The sequence below is a fragment of the Rattus rattus genome, chromosome 4, assembly GCF_011064425.1.
Source record: "Rattus rattus isolate New Zealand chromosome 4, Rrattus_CSIRO_v1, whole genome shotgun sequence".
NCBI lineage: Eukaryota > Metazoa > Chordata > Mammalia > Rodentia > Muridae > Rattus > Rattus rattus.
Window position 1 is genome coordinate 176407657 of NC_046157.1, and position 23357 is coordinate 176431013.

The window sequence follows — 23357 nt, forward strand, 5'->3', positions numbered from 1 at the left end:
GATTTTTCTGATAGATTTTCTATCTGACGGTTTGATTTAAAAATTCCCAGTGCTTGTTTGATTAACAACAAACTTTTGTTTAATAAAATTCCCTTGCTTTCATGAGTAAATGCCTTAATGTGCTCTAGATTATGATTTGGATTCCCCCATGCCCCCATATCACCTAACTCTCACTTTCCCATTCCAACCACCTAGTCTTTCTTCATTTCCTCAAACTCACCCCCTCCCCTGTGTCACAGTAAAGTAGGGAGTTACCAATCTATCCTGTAGTGTTCTGTGCACATCTTCAGAGAGGCTGTGCCACATCTCCAAATGAATCAGTCTGCACAGTAAGCTTTAACTGAACCAGGTACCATTGGATACGCCCTTAAAGTGTATTCTGCTCCTCTGGGTTATCAGATATAATCGTTTAATTTCCTCCACAGCTCCCCAACTTCTGCCCTGCGACTGCCGAGCTCAAGAGGGTAGAGACCCTGCCAGGTTTATTGCGGTTGTCAGCCCAGTTTCTCGTGCCTGAAATTGCCCTCCAACCTCTCTGCTCTGGCCACGCTGGCCTCCTGCCCTCACCTGGCAGCATTCACTGTCCTACAATGGCTACTTCCTCCTCGGCTTCAAGCTCTGGCTTACATCGTGGCCTCCCAGGAGGTCCTCCTGGACCACACTCTAAAAACTGGAACTCGCACCCCACGCCGTCACCCACCTTGCTCTGGGTCTGGCGTCTCTCAGTGAGCATCCACACGATGCTCTCCGTGTCTGCTCAGTCTCCTCGGTGGCTCTACCACCATCCTCTCTGTTTGGTTCCCGGCCTGCTCTCTGACATCTACAACGGTATCTTGTTTATAGGGAGCATTTGGTAGACGTATGTGGAGGGAAGGATTTCAGCTTGGATCAGGACCAGGCACGTGGTGGTTAAATATGTATTTGTTGAATAAATGGCAAAAGGAAAGAGGAAGAGAGGGTCTGCCTGGGAGGTGCCCACGGAGTCTGGCTCGTTCTCTCCACTACCAGTGCCCCATAATGGGGAGCAGCTGCAGAGGGGCTGCCTCGTTAGCTGGGAGATTTGGTGTTTATCTTTGCTCGGAGTTAATTATAACCAGGAATCGTTGAGAGGATTAGAGGGGCTGAGTCTGTGTGTGGCGGTGGTGGTAATGGCGGACAGAATGCTAGCTTCCATTTGGAAAGGGCTAGCTCAGCAAATTTATAGTGTAAATAAAGGAAAAGTTTAACTTACTTAAGAGCAAGGCCCATAAACAGCTTTGAAGCGCCGTTAACACCATTTTATATGCAAACACTGTTTCGAAACAATGAGTGTGATCATTACCAGCTCTCTTTATGTTCTTTGGAAGGCGCTGCTGAGATTCCCTGTGGTGTGTACACGGAACCCCACAGTTCCTCACACCAGGGGGAGGGGCCTGTCCACACGGCCTCGGCTCTGGGAGGCGCACATCTCAGTAAGGGGAACTGGCCTTTCTGCATTTATATGTATCTTTAGGGATGCAGAATGCACCCTCTATGCCTACTGAGGATATAAGCATTATACACACGTGAACATACATGTGGTTTAGGTTAGATAAGGACTCTTACTCTTTCCTTAAGTCTTCAAATCTTTGCCTATCTTTCACAATAGGTAAGACTCATTCTTATACATGCACACAGGTATGCATGTGCCCACATATGCACATGTGTGCACAAGCACACACACGCCAATGAGGCACTTTCTAGGTGGTACTACTCACACTACTGAGAAAGCTCTTTAATGGACTCACAAAAATGGCTTAGGGAACTCATTTGTGGGTACCCTTCCCAGTGGCCCAGCTCTCAGATCGCATGTTCTCACACAAATATGGCGAAGAGGCTGCTGTCAGACACTTCTACTGCTTATGACAAAGGCAGTGGTTTTCCCTCAAGGTTGTATGGTATTGAAATCATTCTGTTCACACAGAGAACATCACTAGTTCTAAGGACCTGGATGTCATAGTTTAGAAGCATTAATAACTGACAGGTTGTTTAAGTGATCACTATCTCAGGGAATACCAACCTAGAACTCTGTAGAGAATTACACGGTTTATATACATGTTGTAGTGTAATTATATGATACACAGTCATATAAAAATATGCTTACATAAGTAATGAGCTATAAATAGACAAATCTAGAGAGATTTTAGAAAATGTAGCAAACTAGCAGGAAAGCTGTGTGGAGGGAGAAGCTGTGCAGTGGGAGAAGCTGTGCAGTGGGAGGAGCTGTGCAGTGGGAGGAGCTGTGTGGAGGGAGAAGCTGTGCAGTGTGGAGGAGCTGTGCAGTGGGAGGAGCTGTGTGGAGGGAGAAGCTGTGCAGTGGGAGGAGCTGTGTGGAGGGAGAAGCTGTGCAGTGGGAAGCTGTGCAGTGGGAGGAGCTGTGCAGTGGGAGGAGCTGTGCAGTGGGAGGAGCTGTGCAGTGGGAGGAGCTGTGTGGAGGGAGAAGCTGTGCAGTGGGAGGAGCTGTGCAGTGGGAGGAGCTGTGTGGAGGGAGAAGCTGTGCAGTGGGAGAAGCTGTGCAGTGGGAAGAGCTGTGTGGAGGGAGAAGCTGTGCAGTGGGAGAAGCTGTGCAGTGGGAGGAGCTGTGCAGTGGGAGGAGCTGTGCGGAGGGAGAAGCTGTGAGGTGGGAGAAGCCATGCAGTAGCAGAGGTGTCTGGGTGCTGCAGAGAGACAGAAGGCAGGAGACTGGATGGTGTGGCTGGAGCAGCAGTTTCTGTGTGACATCATCCCTGGAAAGGCACATAAGCAAGGCAATCCAGTGTGGAAATGCTGAGAGAGGACAAAGAGGAGCTAGAAGGGAGGTCACCCACAAGTTAGAAAATGCAACACGCAAGACCACAGACAGCCATGTCACACAGAGATGCACGCCACAGCCCAGCCCATGTAGAGCCAGCCACAGTGACGGTGGCCAGAAAGGGGCAGGGTGGCACCGTGAGGAAACCATTTGAAGCACAAGCTCCACAATACTGACTTGCTCAGTCGTTCACGGTTTCATTTTAAATGGTGCTAGGACTTTTCTAAGCTACAAAAGAATGACACCAAAATGGTGATATAATGAGCCTGCTCACCACAGGGAGCAGTGATGTCACTGCAGCGTTAGGCCGACTTCTGTAACAGGGAATGCTCTCGCAAAATTGTGACATTAAGTAGGCTCACAACTCACCCAGGGACATTCAGCTGAAAGCACAGTGGACCCCTGGTTCCGTCTTCTAAACCCAAGTCCTATCCTCTCCTGATCTTCCTACAGGGTCTTTCCCAATCATGTGTCTTCTCCCTCTGTCCTCCCCTCAGGTCCCAGCAGGGGTTCTGCAATGTAGTTCCCACTTGACAGCCAGAGCTCTAGCATTTCCTGCCTGTCTTGGCCTGTCTGGCTCCCAGACTGGAAACCCACGGTGTCAGCAACATTTAAACCTGGTCACTTCTGAATGCGTCTTCCACAACGCAAGCTGTATCTTCACCCTCCTTGCATAGCTTTTAAAATAGACACATAACATACTAAGGGTCTCATGGGCTGGAGAGAGACTTGGAGGTGAAGGGCACTGTCTGCTCTTCTGGAGGACCCAGGTTTGATTCCCAGCACCCACATGGCTGTCCATGACCATCTGTAACTCCGGTTCCAGGGGATCCCTTTCCCTCTTCTGACCTCCTCAGAGACAAGCCATGTAAGTGGTACATAGCCATGTATGTGTACACACACACGCACACACACATACACACAGACACAGAATGACAACTACACACACACACACACACACACATACATATAGATACAGACTCATACACATATACATAGATACAGACACATACACAGAGATACAGACACACATATACAGAGATATAGACAGACGGACACACATACACATGCACACACATATGCACAGACACAGACAGACAGATACACACATATACACAGACAGACACATACATACAAATCTTTACACAGACAGATACACACACACACACACACACACTCTCCTTGCAGAGAGTGAACAAGTGTGTGAAAATTGCTTAGTGGTGTGCAGCGTTGTAAATGCTAGCTTAGAGCCAGGAATAGGAGGTTCTAGGCTATTTTGTGTGTGTGTGTGTGTGTGTGTGTGTGTGTGTGTGTGAGTTATTTCATTTCTGTCTAACACCCACCCGGTATGCACTATCTGCAGACTTTTGGAGCATTCTGGATGCGAGCTTTTCAGAGTATTGATGCCCGACCTCAGCTGTGTTCTGCTAAGCGTCTGAGAGTATTTCCCAGGAGGGGAGACAGACAGACAGCTCAGTGAGCCTGCCTGTTGCTCAAATCCCCAAGACCTGCTGTGACTTACACATCACCATAATGTTATGGAGGGGAGAGACAGGACAAAGGCTGCAGCTTTCTGGCCACCAGCACAGCTCCAAGTACAGTGACATATTGTGTTGTAAGGGAACATGGTAGAGAAGGGTAGAATAGGACTCTCGAGCTCTCCTTGTCCTTTATGTACATACACGCCCACCTCAACATGTATGTGTACTTGGACATGCATGCCCACAGACCCTCTCAAGTAACCTGCAGGGTAAGTATTAAACTAAACTCCACGGAGAAGCAAGCTTGAAGCTCTCCTGAACCAGACTCCCTTTAACATGGCTGCCAAGTGCTTGCTGGCTGTGTCTTGGGGCAGAGAGAAGAGCTGGTGTTAGTTACCATCTTTGTAAGCTCACTGTTTAATTCTGAGAACGTGTCCCAGAGTGCCAACACACTTCACCAGAGGGGATCGAACTCGAGACCTCAGGGCACATTGCCTTCCTGTGACTACAGTAGAGCCACAGTACCTTAAGCAACTATGGTGGGCTTTTAAAAACCAGTCCCATGGAGCACGGGGATGCCACGTTCATACCATTGAAAAGCAGGCAGGTTTCCCTTGTTGGTAGCCAAGGGGAAGGCAAGGCTTGGCTGGGACCCTGTGTGTTCTGTGTAAGCCCTACTCTTCTGTTTGTATGAAACATGCAGATGGCATGTACTTCTGTGGTGGTTTGAATGAGAATGTCCCCCATAGGCTCTTACGTTTGGGAAGGCCTGGTCTGGTTGTGGGAGGTGTGTCACTGAGGGTGAACTCTGAAGTTCCAAAAGCCCATGCCTTCCAGGCTCCCCCTCCCCACCCACCGTCTCTGCCTTCTGCTTGCTGATAAGGACACAAGGTCTCAGCCACTGTTCTGGGGTCATGCCTGCCTCCTTGCCTCCTACCATGATGGTCACGGGCTCTAACCCTCTTGAAATGTGAGCCCCCAATTAAATTCTTCTTTTATTAGTTGCCTTGGTCATGGAGTTTTGTCATGGGAACAGAAAAGTAACGAAAACAGCCATCCAATATGACAGCCACTAGCCTCGCTTGCTGTTCAAATTCAAAATAATGAGAAGGAAATGAAAGATTAAAAAAAAAATATTGGCTTCTCAGTCATGGCAGCCACATTCCAAATACTTAGCAACCTGGGACTTGAATGGATCAGAACATTTCCGAAATCCCGGGGGACGCCGGGGCATCCCGACCATAGCAACTGTGCTGTCAGGCCAAGGAATGTTCTGGCAGGCAAGCTGGACTTTCACAATCAATAAAGCAAATGTACGGCTCCCTTGGAATTCCCAGACCCTGCGAGTTTGTTCTTTTCTAAGGAACAGCGTGTGGTGAGCGAGGGGCTCCCCAGGCCCTGCTTCGAGCTGTTGTTGGTTTCTGCTCCTTCGTCAAAAGCCCGGACTCTGTTAGGCGACCGCTGTGGGCCCATCGGTACCTCGATGCCATCCTGTATGATTTGGGGCAGTTGGATGCTGAGGATGGATGGTCTGGGCCCTGGGAGAAGGAGGCTCATCAATCTGCTACGAGCCTCGGCGCGGTTACGGAACATTAATGAGGTTGGGCTCGATTTAGGAGCTGTCTGAGGCATTATGGATGGTGGCGCTCGGTTTCGCAGGCGCTGGGAATTTCTGAGAGATAATCCTAGCCCCTTTGCTAATGAGTATTGTGATACGGAGACTATCATTTAACTTCCGAGTTTCGCTTTCCTGCCCTTAAAATGGGGCCATTACTGACCTACCTAACCCACTGTCCGGAGGATTAATGCGCCAAAGGGTGTGGAGCTCTGCGCGCAAAGCCTGCTGTGAGCCAAGCCATTACTTCTATTCCTTCTTATGCAGCAGTTGGGGAGCATTAAAGTCTATGGTGTTTGCTCCTTCCAAAATGCATTTTCTCCCTCTGCTTTGTGACACGACCTGTGTTCCATAGACCCCGCATATAAAAGGAAAACCAGGCCCCCAGGGAGGACGCACAGGGAGGTAGTTGGGGGTCACAGATGATTTTTTCCCTCACTTAGCACAGGCCTTGACACTAGCTCTTGCAGGAGATACAGAGGCAGGCACTGCATGGTAAATTCTCACTGCACGAGCCCGGGAGCCAGGCCTGCCGGGGGCTCACCACCGCGGCCACCACCACCACTTACATGCTATGATGTTTCCGTATCTATTCTTCATTCTGTTCTCGTCTTTCTTAGCTGAGTCCCACGGTGCAGACTGTCCTTCAAAGAAGCTCTGGAAGAGAGAGAAAGAAAGTGACACTAAGGTTGGCAGTTTGATGTCGGGAACAGAGGGGTCTTAATGGGAGGGGGTCCTTCATGTGGGGTGGTGGCCAGGCAGGCAGTCCTAACGCGAATGAAGCTGTCTCACTTGGGGAATATTTTATTCGGCTTTCATCTTGGAGAGCATCGCACAGAAGTAGAGGATAGAGAGAAAAATCCACAATTTATTCAGACAATGCCCTGCTGGAATATTTGAAGGAAAGAAAAAAAAAACCTCAACATTTCCCCAAATTCCTTCATTATATTACACATTTCCATTAATCTTTTAAGACATACTCCTCCCCACCCCCCTTCCTAATAAATAACCAAAGGAATGTTATTTTGGGCTAGAATGGGAAAGCCAAATCTTTACGGCATCAAGATTAAAATCCTGCAATATACCCTGAATTTCATCTGGATATATAATGTGAGGGGGCTTAGGTTTCTCCTGTCCATTTATAACGAAAATACATTTTGTTATCAGTGGACAAGTGACAACAAGACCGATCTGCGCTTTTAGTCCCACTGTAGTGCCCATGGTGCCCGTGGATACTCAATGCTACACAGTTACGGGTGGCAGCGCAGTAGGTAACGTGTGCACTACCTAACGTGAGTAAAGCTTACTTCCTGTCGGTGTCACGGATGCTAAGCAAGCTTATCTCCAACACTGCTGGGATGGGGCTCAGGTGCTGCAGACTTGCCTGCCGGGTACACAGCGCCGGGACCACGTGCACCGTGAACAGTGCTAAGCGTGGTCTATGCTTGTCTGTCATCGGAGCAGAATCCGAGGGAGGGGACTGCATGAGAGGGCGAGCTCACGCCCTCATGGTTTGCATCAGTGAATATTTACTGAGTGAATGAGGGCCGCATTGCTTTGTTACAGCATACCTTTGCTTTGATATAAAAATCTATTCTAAGGCTTTGGAAGCCTGTGTTAGTCCATTCTCCACCATCTGAAGGATGTTCTAGAAACAGGCTACTTATAAAGACGAAAGGCTCGTTGACTCGCGGCCAGCTTAGGTAGCCCTGCCTGTTTGACCTCTAGTGGTAGGTGATGGCATCTTGCTAGGAACACACGAGGGTCGGGGGTCGAGTGGAACGCAGGGAGCTCAGAGACCTGGATTCCGCAATCCCTTCAGAGGGCCTCTTCCAGCTGCCGTAAGAACTCATTAGCAGGTTCTGGTTCTTAAGGCTCCATCTTGAAATGAAATGTGAGCACAGTAAAGAGCGAACTTCTGACCCATGGACCTCTGAGGAGTGAATGATACCCGAGTATGATCCGCCTGTGCACACGTCACGGACTTCATCAGACCCCCATTTTCTCTATCCTGTTGGGTCTTGTTTCTCTGACCCAGATGAGTTTTCACAACTACTAGGCAGTAAAAGATCCTGACCACCGCCCTACCCAACCCATGGGTTTTAAGCCTTGTCATCAGCATGCACATGGAACAAACTGGCAACAGCCACCACTTCGTAGCAGACAGGAACCGGTAGCCAATGCCACCAATATAGGAACTGAGCAGGAACTGAAGGACTGTGCCACCAACATGGGGACTGAGTTTTAATTGTTTATCTTCATCTAAGGTCCCTTGGCCATGATCATAAAAGACATGCCACTTTAAAAATAAACGTATTATTGTGAAAAACGTAGGGGAGGGCTGGAGAGAACAGTCGGTGGGCAAGAGCACTTGCTGCTCTTTCAGAGGACCTGAGTTTGGTTCCAGGCAGCCACACAGGAGCTCACAACCATGTGTAACCCAAGTTTTAGTGGGTCAGATCCTCTTTTCTGGTGTCTGTAGGTGCACACATACATGCATACAAAACACTTGTACATATAAAATAAAAATAAAAATAAAGAGGCAAAGATTAGAGTCTGTGTGTGGGAACAACTGAAGCAGCAGTCATATACTACTGGCTTGTATGTCCCGAGGATGCAGGATAATACTTTAAAGTTATTAATGCATCAAGACAATAAGAGTACAATTGAAAACTCATCGGGTAATTTCATCTGGAGAAAGTTCACTGTGTAACCAGGAGATCATAAACACGTAACCCACACCAAGCTGCAGTATGTTAACTGGGCTCTGCCCTATGCCACCTTTAAAATTAGCTCTGGGGACTTCTGAAGTCAACTGTTCTTGTTCTGAAAAGTGTCTTTGTTATTCTACAGATGACAATTATTTCGAGGTTTGAGTAATAACTATTATTTGACTTCTAACAATGTAATTCTACCTTGAGTTTGTCATGATTTAATCACCAATTTCAATTCTCCCTGCCTTTCCTACCCATCTAAAACGGTCTTCTTTTATTCTGCAGAGAGACGAGAGAAGACAACTGACTTTGAGGGAGACTCTGACATCTTCTGCAGGTGAACTCCTGCTGCATTTTAGAGGGTAACGGCGGCACAGACAATCCACCCCACTCTTGACAGGCAGGGGCTCCCCCCACGGGGTTTGGTGCCCATCCAGCAGCTGTGTCTTTAGTGTGTGTGGCAATCACAGGACTCCCAAGAGCCCCTATCCCTAAAAACAGTTATGGTGACCCCTTCACTTTCCTTTAATTGGTGACTCAAGATACCAATCGAGATGCCAATCAGCAGATGGGAAAATAATCGATCTCTCATCCCATTTTAGAGCCCTGGTTCCCAGAATGTTTTGACTGGATGGGGTTTGTGAGTTGATTCCCCAAGCTTTATTAAGGCAGGCATCAGTGCATTGCAACCCCCTTGGCAAACCTCTATCTCCAAAAATATTTACTTCACAATTTGTAACAGTAGCAAAATGGCAGTTATGAAGTAGCAATGAAAATAACTTTATGGGGCTCCCACAACATGAGGAGCTGTGTGCTAACGGTCACAGCATTAGGAAGGTGAGACTCAAGGTGAAGGACCCTTAAGGGCTGGAGACTCAAGGTGAAGGAAAGTTCATTGTCTCTTTGCATCCCCTTGAGCCTGTTAAAGGGCCAACAAGATGGCTCCCAGATAAAGGTGCTTGGGCTAGCCTACCACCTGAGTTTGATTCCCAGGACCCATGCTGTGGGACAGGAGAACCTCCTCTACTGAGCTGTCCTTTCATTTCGGCACAGGGGCTGTCATGTGCACACACCCACCCGTGTACATACCTGAAACGGTAATAAATGCAAAAGTAATAAAAATTTCAAGCCGTATCAAGTGAGTTTTATTCTGTTGTTGGCTACTCTTACACGATGGAGGAGGTCTACAGCTACCTATGCTGGGCATGTGGGAGTCATTCTAAGTGGAGAAAAGTATTTTCTAACAGAAACACAATGAACAAAAGGTGTTAAGAGAAGACAGGACGGCTGTCACCTCTACGTTATTGCTTGATGACTCCTCATGAAAGCAGTGATTGTGTCTTGGACTTTCAGCAACCGGCCTGCTCTAATTTTACAGGCAAACGCTCTATGCAAAGACGCAGTTTACCTCCCTCTTCTTATCATTGGCTTGGAAACACACGATACACAGGTGGGGGCTTCGGGAGGAGGTGAGAGCTTCCGGGGTTGGCGGTAGTGGCTTTTTGCTGACTTTTGCAAAGGAGACAATGCAACATTTTTTAAAAAAGAAATTTGGGGTTTTATTAGAATATGTTTTAAAAGTATTTAAGAAGATTTATTTTTAGGTTCTGTATTTCTTCACATGCCTAAAGCCTACAACAATACCAAAGGTAAGTGTAGACCTTAAGTCAGCATGCTGAGTTAGCCTACGGCCTCGACACTGCTGCGTGATCCGAGGAACCAGAGCCTGACACATGGGTCCCTACATTCAGAGCCTGTGCTAGGTACATTGTTCACTGCTACAATTTCGTATGTCCGACCCGAATGGCTTAATGGAGGAAGGAAGATTTTGGCTCAGTTTCGGACATGGCTGTTCGCCTTCCACCTGGATGGACGGCATGGATTGCAGGAGCTTACGGAGGAGGAACACTGACGTATGTCCTCTTCTCTGTTTTAGTTTGTTCTCGGCGTGAGGAATGGTGGCAGCTATGCTCAGGGTGGGACTGTCCACCTCCTTAATGCCTTCTGGAAAGGACTGGCAAGTCTCCTAGGCAACTGTAAACTCAGTCAAGCTGACAGCGAAGATCACTCATCACATGGCACCCGTGGTTCTCTCAGTTTTAAATTCTTAGTGCAAGAGTAACAGTGGAGGCAGGGACACAGGTCATTACGGCTGCTTCGAGAGTAGTCTGTAGCCACGCCCCACGGAAGTCTGCAATCGCATACTTAGCAGACGAGCCTCATTCATCCCTCCTCAGAGAGACCAGGTTTCTGTCAAGGCTAGGAATGCCTTTCTTTCTGTTTGGCCTTGCTTTGTGTTTGTCCACCATGAGGCGGTTGGTTACCAGTAAACTTACTGACAAGCAGAATACACAGCGGATATCAAGGACCTAGGACACTCCACTCCCCTGGGCTGTCAATAGATCAGTTGTCTATAGATTGCTAATCAAGAGATCCATACATTCATTTCTACCTGGTGTTGGCTTCTGAGCGTCTACTGGTAAATCAGACCTGCTTTATAAAACTTATATCGTGTACCCTTCTCCCTGGGCAAGAGTGAAAGGTTTCTAAGCTATCCTTTTTATCTTTTAAGAGGTCGGAGTCACGCAACTTCCTTTAAATGACACAGATTAAAGCTTTGGTTAGAATTCAACCTTGACCCAATATTCTTGGGAGGAAACACTCCACAACCCATGCTGTATATCTTCCTAGCTGGGTCTTATCGAATCCATTGGGTAGCCAACAACCAAGGTTAGAATCCTCCAAAAGCAGAGACCCCCTCAAAGCACTCAGTCCGGTTCAGGGAGAACTTGGCCTTCCCTCTCCTTAGATGTCTCTGCCATGTTCAAGTTTATGTGCAGATCTCAATTCCTCCTCCACCTCTCACCTCACGGCTTTCAAGTGACAGAATTATCTGCAAGTTCATTAAAATCAGGTTTAATCAGAGCACAGGTGATCTGGGGGAAATGGGCCAACGAGAGAGGGCAGAAGGGACATCTGGGAGACAGCCTGCAGATGATTCTGTGATGGTTGACTTGAATTATTGGAACAGCAGCTTGAGGAGAAGCCTGGGAGGCAGACGGTGTTGCCTCACACCCCCAGGACACGTTGTTTTACAGGAAGAGTCCCAACTACAACGCACAGCGAAGCAGTATTGTGTTTAGGGCAGGTTTTTAATACGCAGGTAAGATTTGATGCACTAACTATAGATTCAATTTTTTTTTATTATGAAAAATAAACGACTTTATGCATTTTGGGGATTTAAGTTAATGGTCTCACTGCACCTTCTGTTAGAATTTTCATAAATATACTTCTGCCTTTATTCTACTTAAAATGTAATTAAAGTGTTTCCTCTGACTACCTTAGCTCATATACACCAAGAAAAGGCAGCAAGCCTGGGAACCACTCCGAAAATGTAATAAGTTTCCGAAACAATAAAAGGGAAGCCAGGCAGGCTCCCGTGAATACCAATGACTTCTCTGCTTTAAGATGCGTGCTCTCCATGGTCACGGGGCAGAAGGAAATTGGACATCCTGCACACTGTCATTTTTTCCTGAATAGGGGAACGTGTTTTTGTGATTCAATAATCTTCCCCCACACCCTCACACCGCCACCATTTTCCACAGGGTGTAATTACACATCTCAGTGGCCCACCTCTGGAGAACATTACTCCAAAATGATGCAGTCTGTTAAAAAAAAATGCCATGGCTCTCAGATATTAAAAGAAGAGGAGGCAAACCTTATTCAACAGAGAAGCTGACAGAGGGGATGCGGCCAGGGGTCAAGGCTGTACGGAATGACAGAGTGTTTTCAGGCAGTGAGGGGTCAAGTGTTTTAGAAGCTTCTGAAATAGAATTTTTCCTCCCTTTCTCTTCTGAATAAAATTCTGCACGTTAAAACTATTGAAATCATCACCCTGGAAGGAGAAGATGAACTCCCCGGGGCGTGCAGTCTCTGGACTTCCTTTGTTTTCTGCCCCTATATTTCTCCTCTGGTTCTTCCAGGCATCGCATTTTATTAGGTCCATATAAACTATTTATTGCTGGAGCACTAAAGCAAGGGGGGGGGACCTTTTACTTTGCCTGAATGGGCACAAAGTGGAGCGCTGATGGAAAGGGGCCCCGGAGTTCATGCTCAGTGGTTCCGGTGGCCTCTGGTTATTACTGTCCTTCTCCATCGTGCCAGACGAAAGCCATCCAAGTATTGGTCACTTCAAGGGCAGAAGAGGTAGCAATGGGTGAGAAGTGGAATCTAGACCCATTTGTGCTGTGCCTGCAGAAACCACCACCGACATGGGCACAGCCAGTGTATCTTTTAAAGAAGTTGCTAAGCGCTTAGCAATCCAATGGCCTTTTAAAAGGTCACAATTAGGAACCTGCAGAATTTCTCCATTTGGAGTGCCGGGAGGGTGAGGATCTTGACGGTACTTGTCCTTTACCCAACCTTGCTTTCTAATCTAATGCAGACCGATGGAGCCTGAATGAGGCCCTCTGTGTCTGGCTGGGCTTCTGGACGTGTTTCTTATGCTGGTGAGTGTCACTCTGACGGAAAGATATGTGACATTCATGGCAAAGCCATGGGTCTCTTTGAAGTCTACCCTTCCTGGATATTTAAACACATTCAGTTTTTCTGTTCACGCGTGCCCAGTTCAGAATCCCTTTAGCAGGTTCCTCTTACTGTTGATGAACGGATGCCTTGCGTGTACCAAAGCAGACACAGGGGAACACCCACCACATGGGAAGAGGAAAGAAAGCAAAAGCATCTAACTGGTAAGTGAAACACAAGCTCCTTAAATGAATGAGGAATGGGGAGAAGGGACAGAGGGGAGGTGTATGCTGCAGCTGCTTCATGAGGGGTGCTCTCTGTGGAACTGGGGTGAACTCCACTACAGTGCTAATCATAACAGCAGAGGTGAGAGCATGGGGATGGCCAGTGCTTCCTTGGTCTGCATTTCTTTAAGAGACAGCTTAGAAGGAAGACCCTGATTCTCTGCAATGCTATGGAAACCCTGGGGGGGTGTTTTCTTTGGACTCAGAGGCTTTTCTGCCTCCTTGAATCTGTGAGGAAACTCTAAGTTTAGAATATGGGAAGCCCTGGCTTGCTGGAACCTGTCCCTAAAGGGGTTTTTTAAAGGCTTGTCAATGGAGACTTTTCAGCACTGGGGGACTGCATACAACCCAGGCTTCCTTACAGAGTCTCTTCTGCTTATTACGGAGTGACGACAGGTATAGCCAAGGGCTGGACATTTATAACAGCATGAATATCTGTCATGTGATGCTCAAGTCAAAGTTGACTTCTTCAAGTTGGGCTTGGGTCATCCCTGCCTCTCTCTTGATTATGCTATATGTCCGAGAGATTGGTCAATCTTTCAGAGACTTGATCAACCCTTGTCACTGCACTACCCTGCTAACCCCCAGGAGGCCACTGTCACTGGGAGGTGTTGGAGCAGTGATGTCACAGAGCCACCAGGCACAGGCGTGAAGGAAAGGATTGCTCTGTTTGCAAGGTAGCTAAGAGGCTCGGAGCCAAAGAGTTTTGTAGCCCTACCCCCAGGGTTACTGCCCATACTGCAGAAGAGTTGTTTTCATTTCCCCTGAGGTACGCATAGTGCTGGGGTGTGGGATACCAGCACTTCCCGGAACTGTAATTTCCTCCCGCTCTACACCAGAGTCCAAACAGTTGTTTGTCAGCAAGCCCACGCAAGAGGTACCCAGTTCTTCCAGAAGCAACAGAAGTGCCTCCTTGGGGAAAGGTAACCTGGAAACTGCTGGAAAGCAAATGGATGCTTCGACGGGAAATGTCAGCTGCTCCTGTCCTGGGAGCAGCTGGAAAAGCAAGTCCTTGGTTATCTCTCATCGAACTACTGCAGACGCCTCCGGACCTGTCTGTTTGCTGCCCCGTGGTTCGCACACTCACCTCACAGTGAGCTCCTGGAAACGGCCCAGGCTCCCTGGCACTTTCCTATTTGCAACCCTGGGAGTCTCCTTATTGGTGCCACAGCTGTGAGGCCTGAGGTCTGTCTGCATGTGCAGCATGCAGAAGTTGCTCAAGCAGTGCGGTATGCAGTAAACACTCAAGCAAGGCTGCCAGCCACTGCTCTGGTGTTAAAACCCCAGACTCTGCTGACAGGCCAGCTTTGCTGACCCTGTTGCTGACTTTCGTTGCTGTCTCTCAGGCGATTTGTTCTGACCCCACCCTCTCCAGTGGCTCTGCCTTTTTCCTTTACAGATTCTACACTACACGCGGGAGCCAAGATGAGATTTTTTTTTTTCCGAGGAAAGGGATTGAATCCAAGGTCTTACCATGCTCTGTGCATGCTCACTGTTAAGCTCCTGGTTGTTCGCAATGCTTGCAGATGTAGTTAGGAACTAAAACCAAATATTCCACAAACACCCGCCGTTAAGTGTGACTTCTTACAGAAAGCTGTGACTTTTAAAGAAGTTCTCACCTTGGAAATCGGGAGTGCACATAAGTTCTGTCAGACAGGACTGGGAAGATAGAGTACACATCTGAAGAGATGACAGGCTTGGGTGTGAATAAGTATAGCAGAAAAGGAACTTTAATATGCAATTTGGGGCTCTCTTTTGACATGTATTAATTTATAAAATCTCTCGGCACAGTTCCCCGCTACTCCTGTAATACCAGAGCCGAGATGATTAAAGACGCAAGTTTACGAAGAACACCCGTGTTTAAAACGTGGGAAGGAAGTTCAGAGGTACTTTTTCATTTTAGTGCAAAAAATAATCACATCCCACTTTGCTATGGGAAGTCCACTGGCTTTGCTCGCTGATTCGTTTGGTTAGCATGTTCCACTATGGAGCCGTGTCTCTGGCTGGCTCGTATCGACTCTACTGAAAAGTGCAGCTGGGAATTATTTCCAGAGTCACACAAGGTCTTCCTTAGCTGAGTTTAGCCAGACGTCCTTCCTTGCGGAAGACTAGACACCTTTACCGAGATGCCAAGTCCAACACGGAGCTTTCGTTTATGCCTGGGGAAGGGATGCCGAGCCTAATCGGCAGGGGCGGAAGTTCCGGGAAGCTGTGAAGAACCTCCCATAGAGACAAGAGTGGTTCGTCCCACCTTGGCGACCCTGAATGGACAGATGCATCATCTTTCTGCCTGTCTTGGATGGAGTGCACTGCCCATTTGTATGCACACGGTCAAAGCTGCACTTCGTCTGGGTAGTGTGCTTTGGGACTCGCAGGCGCAGGCTGAAGAAAGTGGAGCGTGAACCCCAGGGGCCGACAGTGACTGAGATGCATCTCGCATCATCTTTTTAAACTTTCCTACATGACGTATCCATTGTCACCGTTTCTGTTATACCCTGATCACTTTCCTCTACTTGATTAAATGAGTTATTCTATGTGATACATTGACTTGTAAATGAATACCGATGCCATTATAATGAATGCAAAACTTACCCAGGGGGTAAAGAGAGAAAACAGAGGAAACTAGCAAGTAAGCAAATGGACAATGGCATCAGATCCGAACCTGGCCATATTTCATGGCTGTGCCCTGAGCCTGAAGCCTCTTTGTAGGCTGTGAGAGAGACAGAGAAAGGTGAGAGGCCCCAGACTGGGAGACTCAGATTTTCATCCCAGCTATAACAAACTTTCAGCTAGAGCAAGTTACCACAACCCTGTTTTTCAATTTTCATGACTGGGTTTCTATAATATTTTAAAACAGGTTTGCCGTCTGTATTAAAAGCGGGTAAGCAGCTGGAGAGGTGGCTAGCTGGAGAGGTGGCTAGCTGGAGAGAGGTGGCTAGCTGGAGAGGTGGCTAGCTGGAGAGGTGGCTAGCTGGAGAGGTGGCTAGCTGGAGAGGTGGCTAGCTGGAGAGGTGGCTAGCTGGAGAGGTGGCTAGCTGGAGAGGTGGCTAGCTGGAGAGGTGGCTAGCTGGAGAGGTGGCTAGCTGGAGAGGTGGTTAGCTATAAGAGTGGGAGGACCTTGAGCCTGCATCTCTAGCATCTGTGAAAAACTAGGTTGGCAGCACCTGTCTGACCCCAGCGCTGAGGAGCCTGCTGTCTTCAAGTGAAGCTGCTTTGTAAGTTAGTGTCAGTTCCAGTGAGAGAGCCTGTCTCAAGAACAAGGAGAATGGAGAGAAGCTGCGGGAGACACTTGACGTGGACCTCTGACCTCCACAGACACGCACACACAGAAACAAAATCTATTGATATCAGCGAAGAGAACACAGAGTTTGTAGCTATAGATCCAAGTAGTAGTATAAAGTATGGAGACTCTGGAACTTGTAGGGAAAGGGCCAGAGCATTCTGGGCACACATATCTATACTGCTCCCAGACTCAGTCTTAGAGAGAAGACGCCTCTCCACACTTAGTACCCTCAACATGGGACATTCACCTGAGACCTTTGAGGGACACTACCAGTATTGTAAGTGGTCACTGTCAATCCGGACATCAATACATCATATCTGTCTGTCTGTCTATCATCTATTCATTCTCTCTCTCTCTCATCTCTCTATCATCTATCTCTATCATCTATCTATCTACCATCTATCTATCTATCTATCTATCTATCTATCTATCCATTATCTATCACCTATCTATCATGTACATTTCAATGTGATATTTTGAAGCATGGCTCTTGGAAAGCTTCACCTTACTGTGACATACGTGTTATGGGGTAATAGTCATGTCACAATTCATTTTAAATCCTGACCCATAGGAAGCACAGGCTTGGTACTGTAAATCTGACCAAGAATCCAAGGTTGGGGAGCTTATAAGGCCTAGGAGTGACCCCACTCCTTTTATTCTGAGAAGCGGGCAGAGTAGCGACTGCTCTCTCAATTCCTTTCTCTACCCACAAATTAGTGTTCTGATCTCATCAGAGATGCTTCTCAGTGGACAGTGGATAGTGCAGAAATGTCCAACTGGTCCAAGTGCAGGGAGTAAATGTCGACAGAATGCTTAGTCACAAATGGGGCATCTATAGAACACTTCTTTCTCTGGGCTCAGGGTCCAGCACAGAAGAGGGGACAGAAAGTCTTTAAGAGGCAGAGGTTAGGGAAGACCGACAATGTCTTCTCGGCATCACAGGACCAGAGCACCCACAGTAGCTGCACACAAGATCAAGCCAGTCACCTCCTAGCATGGGGTGGGAAGTGGTTCTTGAGTGTCCACCCCTAACTGAGGAGTCATGGAGAGTTGATGGGGTTCTGGGGGATGATTCAGCTTTCTTTAAGGTGCATATAGCCTAGGAGTCTATAGGCAACACAAACTGGATCTGATGGCTTAGTTAAAAAAAAACAGAGAGAGGACATTTAAGTTGGGGCTGCGTGGAGAGGGGTGGATCTGAGAGGAGTTGTGGGGATGAGCAGGGGCGAGTAAATATGATAAATGCATTGATGACATTCTCAAAGAATCCATAAACATACTGAAAAACAGGTTCAAGGGTAACTTAAATGACTTGACATAAACCTCATCTCAAAACAAAACAGCAAAAAATAATATTGGGCATTCATTTTTCGCCTTGCCTTTTATGTTTAGTTGACAACCACAGCAATCCCATTATTGGAGAGACAGCCCAAAGAAACAAAGTTAACACAGTAAAGGGATTGTTGAGTCCTGTGTTCACGGTAGCACCGTTCACAGGAGCCACTGTGCAGAAAGAATCCAAGTGTTCATGGATATGTGAGAAGCCACAAACATCATGAGGTGATACGTAAAGTAGGTTTTTCTATATTGTATTGAAAAACTACATATGATATAGCCTATTAATTTTAGATGAATTACTGTCACATTGAGAGTGTCCATGGATATCTATCTATCTATCTATCTATCTATCTATCTATCTATCTATCTATCTATCTATCTATACAGTGAAGAGATATGTAAAACTATATTTTCTTTTTTCTTTCTTGGTTCTTTTTTTTTTTTTTTTTTTTTTTTTTCGGAGCTGGGGATCGAACCCAGGGCCTTGTGCTTCCTAGGCAAGCGCTCTACCACTGAGCTAAATCCCCAACCCCAAAACTATATTTTCTATATTGTATTGAAAAACTACATATGATATATCCTATTAATTTTAGATGAATTACTGTCACATTGAGAGTGTCCATGGATATCTATTATCTATCTATCTATCTATCTATCTATCTATCTATCTATCTATCTATCTATCAATACAGTGAAGAGATATGTAAAACTATATTTTCTATATTGTATTGAAAAACTATATATGCATATATCCTATTAATTTTAGATGAATTACTGTCACATTGAGAGTGTCCATGGAGATATGTATATATGATATGTAAAAGTATATTTTCTAGATTGTATTGAAATATGTGTGTATATCCAATCTAATTTTAAATGAATTACCATCAAGTATGAAGAGTAATATCCCAGTACAGTGCTTTTTGTCCTTTCCTCTTTGGAATTACAACCTGAGGACACAATTCTGTTACTTCAACTGAATCATGCTTAGATGCTAAAAGGAAGTCTCAGGAAGTCACATTTATATTCTGCAACTTTGTTTTTAAATGAGGAGTTGATCTTGTTTCAAGGAACCCCATAACAGACTAAAAGCTTGAGGCTGCATGGTCTGACTTTTCACTTCTATTTCCAAAGCAGGGATTAAAATAGAGCCAAGATACTGCAAGCAAAGAGACGGTGACCTTAGGATGGCTCCGCGAAGGCCACGGAGCTGAGCGTAAATGGAAGGAAGCCCAGGGTGAGTTTGAAATGCAAACAGTGGAGCTCTGAGGCCTCAGGCGTCCCTGCCTCTGGTCCGAAATGGGATGGCCTTTCATTCTGTATCTAGATGCTTATTTCAGAAAAAAAAAAAAACAAAAAAAACCTCCTGAAAAAGAATTTGAATTTTTGCAAGAGGGTTCATAAAAGAAAAAAAAAAGGCTTAATATTTTCACCAGGCAATTTTTTTCTTTAATTAAAATGAACACTGTGTTCAGTGGTAATAACTGGACACCAGGCCACACTGGTGACACCCCAGGGCAGTGCAGTGTACTCCTGTGTCTCCGTACTGTGCTAAGTAATGTAACCAAAGTATCACGGAGAGGCCGGCATAACTGACCCCCTCCTCCTCCTCACCCCCTTGTTAGAGCTGTCATGTTCTCCTTGACATTGACTCCAGACTATTTTAAATTTCTCGTTATCGTTATTTTAGTAAACAGTACTCTTGAAATAAAATTTAAATTATGTCAGAGGGTAAGTTTTTAGGAACTGTACAACGTGTACACTGCTCTGTGCCCTTCCAGGGTAGGCTTACGTAGACATTACCAACGTGGTACCGGAATTGTTCTACCCCTGAAAGAAATTCTCCGTGGAGCCTCTTCGGTGCCAGCCCTCTGCCTTCGATCTTCCATGCTTAGAATGTCTGGGACAATTACATAAGGCTCTCTATGTGGGATCACAAAGAATTTCCATTTTCCCCCCAACACAGGGCTCTGGGGATCCAACCAAGCTGTTGCCCTAACATGGCCAGCCCTTCTCCTGACGGCTATTCCGTGACGCGTTGTAAGCTAGATTCCTTTACTGTAACACAAAGCGCTGTGCGTGAGGACCACAGCAAGCCCCGCCCTTCTGAACCCCACTTCCAACTGAATGAACTCGAAGGAACCAGCACAAGCCACTCCATAACACTAAGGAGATTTTATTTCGTTTTCAGGACAGCTGACATGGATTGGGATTGACCTCTGACCGGAAGGGATTTGCGGAGGGGGGAGGTACAGCAGCTCAGGTGCACCAGGAATGAGTGAATTTTGAGTTGCCTGACGGTGTTGATCCTGTCTAAAATGGCAGCTGAGGGTCCGAGTGCTTCCTAAACCCTCCAGAGGAACTGCAGTGTTGCCAGGGAGTTCCAAAGCCCAAGGCAGGCAGGCGCACGAGCTGTGCCTTCATCGTAGGCACAAGTGGCTCTCACCGGAGATGGGGTGGGCACTGCCTGAGTAGGAGGCCGTGCCTTGGATTGGATGTCTTCAGGTATCTCTTTTCCTAATTTTGCTAAGTTGCTGCATTTGAACCTGGCTCAAACATGCCTCTTCCAAGCACTTGATTTCCAAGGACCTCTTTCTCCCCCATTCCCCCCAAACCTGGACTGTGGCTAGAAGGTTGTCACTTAAGTTTCTTTGGATGTGATATGTAAGATTTTATTTTATTCTGATGATAAGATTCTGTGCTTCCCTAATAGAGGTCTCTCGGTTGGATCACAAATGACAAGATGTCCCAAGCTTTCCCAAATAAGAAGTACATTTTTCTTAATGCTATGGAATGAACTGGGTTCCTGTCCAAAACATTATAACCCAAGCTATGGTATCTCAGAATGAGGGTAAAGGTGAGGATAGGTTTTTAAAGGGACACTTCATGGTGTCTTATACCTAGACAAAGAACTACAGGCAATTCATGAGGAGAGGAAGAATCAATGTCTCTCAGAGATGAGCCCTTTTACTGTTCGCTAATACAAAATGGTTAACACTGAAACTGTAGATACACAAGGAAGGAAAAAGACAGACCCAGAATGTTGAATTTATGTAGTTGTGCACACACAGTTATAAAGAAAACGTCTATCAATTTGAGAGTGGGGACAGATGGCAGGGGCTGGAGGGAAGATACCTGAGAAGGGATAGAGAGAGGAAAGGGTGAGAGTGATATCACACACACACACGTGTATACATATATGTGTCTCTACATATATGTACATGCATATATGTATATATGAATATGTGTGTGTATGGGTGTGTGTGACTTAAGTTAAACTGAAGATGTACAAAGCGATTGATATTCTCATCACATTAGGCCAAAATGACACTGGGGCAGTTCTAAACACAAGGATGACTATGGCAAGCCAAGGCATAGGAGGAGGAAGTGGGCTTCTGTTGACGTCACCCTTTCAGGGCCCCAGTGTGTCAGCATAATCAAGAGGTGCCATCAGGACTCTTGGTGACAACTTGTTCCCAATGGTAGATGACCACATATTAAATACAGGTGACTTTTATGCACTTCAATGCACTCATTTTAAGGGGGTGCTTTCTTTCCAGGTGTCTGGATCTCTGTGGCAGAGTTTCCCTCCCTAAGTTCAGCCGAGTGGAAAGCTCAGGGTTAGAGTCAGAGGACCAGAATGCTTCTGGGGTGCATGAGCTCGGCGAAGCAGACAGGGACTTGTTCGAATAATGAAATCACACACATGAAATAACGGGTTCTGGGCATGCCTCGGGTACAAGGCTTAAGCTAGGCTGAGCGAACCCCTGGGCTCTGTCTCAAGCTCTCTCAAATAAAACCCACAACTTACGTAGATGAGCATCCTTGTCTTGGCCTTCGCTTTGTTTCCTTCCCACTAATTAACAATCAGTTGTGCACTCAGCCCTGAACAGTGTGTCTCCATCAAATCCCTTCCCCCTCAGGGACACCAGGAAAACAAGGCCCCCTAAGTCAACAAGAGCAAAGCTCATGAACTCAGAGACTGAGGCACAGGGCCAGCTCCTTCTGTGCCAGGTCTGCATACGTATTACGGCTTCCTGTTTAGTGCTTTTATGGGATTCTTGACGGTGCATACGAATGGGCATCTCATTCTTGTGCCTCCTCTTGGACTCTTTTCCTTCTCTTTGCATGTTTTGTCAAATTCTGATGTGTTAATTTTATTCTATTGTTGTCTCTTAGAAGCCTGTTTGTTTTCTAATGAGGGGCAGAAGGGGGGTGGATCCAGATGTGAGGGGAGGTGGCGGGGAACTGGATTCAGCAGGAAGAGGGGGCAGTGTATGATGCATTATGTGAGAAAAAAAATCTTATTTTCAATAAAAGGAAAAAAAAATCAGCTGTGACTGGGTGGAGAAACGTTCTCCTGTTTCTGTTCTCAATACTATTTTCCCTGGATAGATACGAGATTTGATCAAATGTTCTTTCGACATCTATTTTAAGATACAAGACACTACCTAGTTTTTTTTGTTGTTGTTTAAAATATATTAGAGCGTTCATTTAATACACGTAAGTCATATCATTAATGTAGTCTCCATCTATTCTCCCAGCACTTCTCTCCTGGGGCACACCTAGTTCATTCAAGTGTACATTAAAAAATGTTTACTAGTGACCTTTTTAAAATCTATGTTCGTTTGTGCCTTTAGCCTGTCACTATATTTTCTTTTTCTTATTGAGAGTGAAACTATTTTCTGTTTTGCAAAGTGAACTCAATAGCTTTCGTGTATATATTTTTCTCGGTTCTCTTTAAAACGGCACTCATCCCTAAAAGCAATTCTACCTCCAAGGGTCAGGGAACTTGGGAGAAGGAAATGTGGGAGGTGAAGACAGGGTGGGAGCTGGGAAAATCTGCTCCTGGGCAATCAGGAATTTACAACAGCTAAAGATGTCTGCAACAGGGGTGCCTACAAATGGGCCCCTTGCTTTCTGTGCTAGGAACACCCCTGCGGACTTGGTGGGTGCTTCTAAAGCCTGTTCTTTCTGCACGAAACCCATCCAACCCAGTGACTCAGGACAGGAAGGGCAAGGACACTTGGTATGCCTGGGAAAAGCTGCACGATAGCAGGAAATAGTCAATGTGGCAGACAGCCTAAGCCTACCAGCTGCAGAATGGCTGAAAGTACAAAGGAGACTGAACTGTAGCACTTGTGTACCTGGCTAGAAAGAGACGCAGGCATTTGGAACGTGACAGAAAGGGAAAACAAGAAGTGAATCTGTTTCTAACTGGATTCTATTATGAAGACAATAAAATCATGAGCTTGTACAAAAAAAGCCCCCAATAGTCATGGGTGGAAGAGAGGTTCATGGGGTCCTTC

The 23357-nt window shown here is 46.4% G+C and overlaps 1 protein-coding gene across 1 annotated transcript in view; it reads right to left on the reverse strand.

Annotated features, from left to right (window-relative positions):
* Positions 1-23357, reverse strand: part of Ptprm (protein tyrosine phosphatase receptor type M) — a 681698-nt gene that overhangs the window by 84502 nt on the left and 573839 nt on the right. The window contains exon 21 of the mRNA XM_032901727.1: positions 6475-6562. Within this exon, the coding sequence (XP_032757618.1) occupies positions 6475-6562 (88 nt within the window). The remainder of the gene's footprint in view (positions 1-6474; positions 6563-23357) is intronic.